Raw genomic sequence first — 5,110 nt, 5'->3', positions numbered from 1 at the left:
TGATCATGAGGTTCTCAATGGAGGAGTTAGAGTGAGGACTGAAGGAGCTGAAAGGGTTTGTGGCACCATGAGGAGAGCAACAATACCAACCAACCACAGCTCCCAGGGTCCTAACCACCAGCCTCAGTTCCAGAATGTATAATTGGGATAGATATACTCAGAAATTGGCAGAATTCTCACATTGGTTCCCTGACCTATGGAGTGAGGGTTACTATGGTTTGAAAGGCTAAATGGAAGCCTTTAGAGCTGTTTATGCCAAAGAAAATAGTGAATCAAAAACAGTATCGTGCCGGGCGGTGGTGGTGCACACCTTTAATCCCAGCACTTGTGAGGCAGAGGCAGGTGGATTTCTGAGTTCGAGGCCAGCCTGGTCTACAGAGTGAGTTCCAGGACAGCCAAAACTACACAGAGAAACCCTGTCTCAAAAAACCAAAAACAAACAAACAAAAAAAAAAAACAGTATTGTATTCCTGGAGGAATTGAAGAAATTACTGCCACTATCAAGGACTTAAAAGATGCAGGGGTCGTGGTTCCCACCACATCTCCCTTTAACTCTCCTATCTGGCCAGTGCAGAAGACAGATGGATCATGGAGAATGACAGTTGATAATCAAAAACTAAATCAGGTAGTAACTCTGATTGCAGCAGCTGTACTAGATGTAGTTTCGTTACTTGAGCAAATTAACACATCTCCTGGTACCTTGTATGCAGCTATTAATCTGGCAAATGCCTTCTTCTCAGTACTTGTCCATAGGGACCACCAGAAGCAATTTGCTTTCAGTTGGCAAGGCCAGCAGTATACATTTACAGTTTTGCCTCAAGGATATATTAACTCTCCTGCCCTGTGTCATAACTTAGTTAGGAAGGGATCCTGATGCCTTGTGTCATAGACCTATAATTCAAACACTGGGGAGGCAATGCCTAAAGAATGACATGCAAGCTTTCCCTCTGGCCACTACATGCATGTACATGTACAGACACACACACACACACACACACACACAACATATACATGGACTCATTTGAACCTGCACACACATACATGCTCTCACATGAACACATATAGACACACAAAGAGAAAGACAGAGATAGAGACAAAGAGAGAGAGACAGAGAGAAATAGACTTTCTATCACTTAACTTGAAAGATTAAAAATGATCAGCTATAAATGGGAAGAAATCCTGTATCTTATAGAGATACTTGAACAATAATCCTAACGTATGTAGCGAAAATTTTGTTCTTATTGAAACTTCCAGATTCTGTTCATCAGTAATATTGCCTCTATTCTTGCATCCCTTACCTAATTCAACTCAATTTAATAACAAATATTCCCTGGATATGCACTTTAGAAAATATACTTTTTTATTTTTTTGAGATGATAATATAATTACATCATTCTCCCTTCCATTTCCTCCCTACAAACTATTCCATATATCCTTCCTTGCTCTTTTTAAAATTCTTGGCCTCTTTTTCATTAAATGTTACTACAAACATAGGCACTGGACACACTAGGATATGATAGAAAGGTTTTTAAAAATCAGGTTTTTATTAAGAGGAATAATACTCTATTTGATGAATGACATAGAAGTCAAAATATATTGTCAAAAATTCATTCATGGGGCTCTAGAATACCCAGCAGATACGAGTGCTTACTGTTATTGTGGACCACCTGGCTTCAGTGCCCAACACCTATATAGCGGCTTATTACTATAGATAACTTCAGATCCAAGGGATCTAATACCCACTTCTGACCTCTGTGAATTCCTATATACACATGGTATACACACACACACACACAAACACACACACACACACATATACACACACATATAACAAATTCATAAATATTTTTAAAATTTCACTTATTTACTTAAATATTTACTGAGTTTTTATACAAAATTAAGAATATAAACGAATTAACACTTATGGAGCAAAGAGTTTACATGTACAGAGTAAAAGGTATTTCTGGTTCCTGTTGGTAATTAGCAGGTTCCTTCCATGAAGTTATGCACTTGAGAGTTTCTACACTAATATAAGAAAACTTTCAAAACACACATACAAATATATCTGTCTTTAAAGAGTCTTCTTATATTGCACCTCTTTCATTAGGGAATTCCAAAGAGTAGAAAGTTTGTTTGATATTTGGCCACATTAGTCTGAAAATTCCCAAGTTAAGACCTTTCCATTTCAGAATGACAACTTAGGGTATATAATATAGACTATGTGTTCCAATAATTTATTAATGATTTCCTTTATTTGTAAATGCTATAGACTATCTTGACAGTATTGGAGTTAACTGGCACCCCATTCACCCTTTTCTTAAACTATGAGGTTAAGCAGAAACTAGCTAGAGTGGAGCTCACTGTCAAATGTGTTATTTTAATGATCTCATCTTAATCTGCTAAACAATTATTAGCATGTGAAAATAAGGAGATGAGGAACTATTAATAGTCCTTTCCTTATAAAAATTAGAGTCTAAAGAAAGATGAGAATCCCATTTCATCTCCATATGATGAGACTTAATCTTCCCTAGAACATTATTTGGGCAAAGGAAGGCTGACATAGTAGGATTTTTAGGACTCTCTGCCTGATTCTACAAGGAAGAACACAGGAGATTGGAATAAAAATAGCAGCATTATAGTAATACTGGGTTTTTAACCTATACCATCTGTCCTAGTTAGTTTTTATTATCAACTTGACACAATCAGAGTCACCTTTTGTTGTGATAAAAGCATGAACAAAGGCAACTTAAGGAAGAATTTATTCTGGCATATAGTTCTACTGGGCTAAATGTTCATTATTGCAGAACGACACTGACACATACATCTGTAGCAGGAAGCTGAGAGATTACATCTCATTGCACAAAGGAAGTAGACCAAACTAGAGGTAGGGATGAGGATATAAACTCTTAAAGCCCATTTCCAGTGATGTATTTCTTCCAGCAAGGTTCTATGTCCTAACAGTTCTATCACTTCTCCAAACATCATCATCAATTAGGTATCAAATGTTTAGATACATAAGACTATGGGGGACATTTCTCATTGGGAGGGGGTCACAAGGAATCCAAGAAGTAATAACTTGACTTTGTCCTAAAAGTTACAGGGTTATCTGGTAATAATAGCCATTTTCTCAAAATTTTCAAAGTCCTAAAGGAGGGAACTTTTTTCCTTTGGCCTAGCTTAGTTAGGCAAGATACTCATCTCTAGGCCAATCAACTACACCCAAAAGATGGCGTTCATGGATAAACTGTTCATCTTTGGATCAACACTGTGACCATGGAGGTTTAGGCTTTAAAAAGGTGGCATGTCGTGTTTGAAATATATTTAGAAGGGGCAATTTAAAAAAAAAAATTCTGTATTTATTTTATGTATGTGAGTACACTGTCACTGTCTTCAGACATATCAGAAGAGGGCATCAGATCACATTACAGATGGTTGTGAGCTGGGAATTGAACTCAGGACCTCTGGAAGAACAGTCAGTGTTTGTAACAGCTGAGGCATCTCTCTAGCCCCGAAGGGGCAATTTTTTAAATATAGGATCTTACTTTATAGCTCAGGTTAGCGTAGAATTTATAGTGATCCTCCTGACTCAGCCTCCTGAGTGCTGAGATTAGAGGTGTGTACTATCAAGCTTTATTAGCGATGCTTTGGTGCTTCCATGTTCCCAATATAAAGAATAAAACGTGTTAGACAAGTGCTTTATCACTGAGCTATACTCTAGCCCCCATAAAAAAATAAGTCTAATAGGCAAGGAACATATATAATTTTAGGAAGAAAAAGCAAATGGTATTTTTTATACTTTTGTTCTTATATGGAACAAAGACTACATGCTTGGTATTATGTTACATGCTACAAAACCAACAAATGTATACAATGAACCTATCTTGAAATATTTACATTCTAGTATCTTTGAGAAACAAACAGTAAAACTAACATCAGAGACCATGAATGATGGAGGCCTCAATTAAAGATTACTTTGCTCCTTGAGTCTTTGCCTTTCTTGTGAACTACTTATATAGTGAAACTGTTTTTCTTGTGTGACAAGAACTTATTATAAGCAAATTAACTAAGGCTGATGCTCCTCCTCCCAATATAGCTCTTCCATAGTTTCTAACATCAATAAATATTAAAAAACGATATTTCCTTATTACCATTGCTTTATGTAAAAATCAAAGCAAACCTTGAGTTTTCAGTGGCTATCTTTGTCATACTAAAGAAGTCTACTCAAAAATGAAACTAAAAGAGAAAGGAATACAGAGCAGAAATTGTGAGAAAAAAAATGATGCTGAAGGCATCACTAAATCCTTGGACCCAGCCACACCAAGTTTACTTCATGGAACTTTCCAGTTATATAAACAAAATTCAACATTACCTATATAAATCCCTGTACTGTAGAACAGTGTTTCAGAGTTTAAGTTTTAGGGTTGGATAGGCCTACTTGTAGACCTGATTCCACCACTGGCAAGCACATGGCCTTGAACATAAAAGTAATTATTGCCGATACTGTTATTAAGGTTTAATACTTACATACAAGAAAATGGGTAGAATTCAAGGTGTGATATTGTTATGGTTTAGTCATGTCCCTCAAAGTTTCTTGTACTGGAGACTTTGTCCAAGTGTAACAGTATTGAGACATTTAAGAAGGAAAGGTTAATTTTGGCTCATTGTTCCAGATGTTTACATCTATAATCACCTGTTTTACCATATTACATGGAGTAGTCACTATAGCTGATGCTCTTAGAATTCAGAACTATTAATTAAATAATCCTCTGACTTTGTGAGGTATCCAGCTAAGTATTTTATTTTATAGTAATCCAAAATGGAGTAACATGGCCCTTACTATCAATAACATACTTCACATCGTTCTACAACTAGAATGGCAGTACAATAGAAGAGAATTTGACTTACCCTCAGAAGCTTTCCAGTAGGAAACACCAATAGCATGAAGACTGACAGGATGAGAAGCCATGTTTTTAAGTGTAATGACCACAGTGTCATGAACCTCAGTCCAAATGATAGGACCTAGCAGACCTGTTAAAATAATATATCCTTCAAAAGTTACTTGAAGGATAGCATACCAGAAATCCTGTCATTATAAAAGTAAGAGTTAAAG

General features: G+C 36.3%; 1 protein-coding gene across 1 annotated transcript in view; it reads right to left on the bottom strand.

The window, feature by feature from the left end:
• Positions 1–5,025, bottom strand: part of LOC114637101 (coagulation factor VIII) — a 99,572-nt gene extending 94,547 nt beyond the window's left edge. Inside the window, exon 1 of the mRNA XM_028785254.1 lies at positions 4,906–5,025. Coding sequence (XP_028641087.1) covers positions 4,906–4,966 — 61 coding nt within the window. The 5' untranslated portion in view covers positions 4,967–5,025. The remainder of the gene's footprint in view (positions 1–4,905) is intronic.
• Between the last annotated feature and the right edge of the window lie 85 nt (positions 5,026–5,110).

Source organism: Grammomys surdaster, unplaced genomic scaffold (assembly GCF_004785775.1).
Source record: "Grammomys surdaster isolate TR1022 unplaced genomic scaffold, NIH_TR_1.0 125178, whole genome shotgun sequence".
Classification (NCBI taxonomy): Eukaryota; Metazoa; Chordata; class Mammalia; order Rodentia; family Muridae; genus Grammomys; species Grammomys surdaster.
This window is presented reverse-complemented; position numbering and strand designations above follow the sequence as displayed.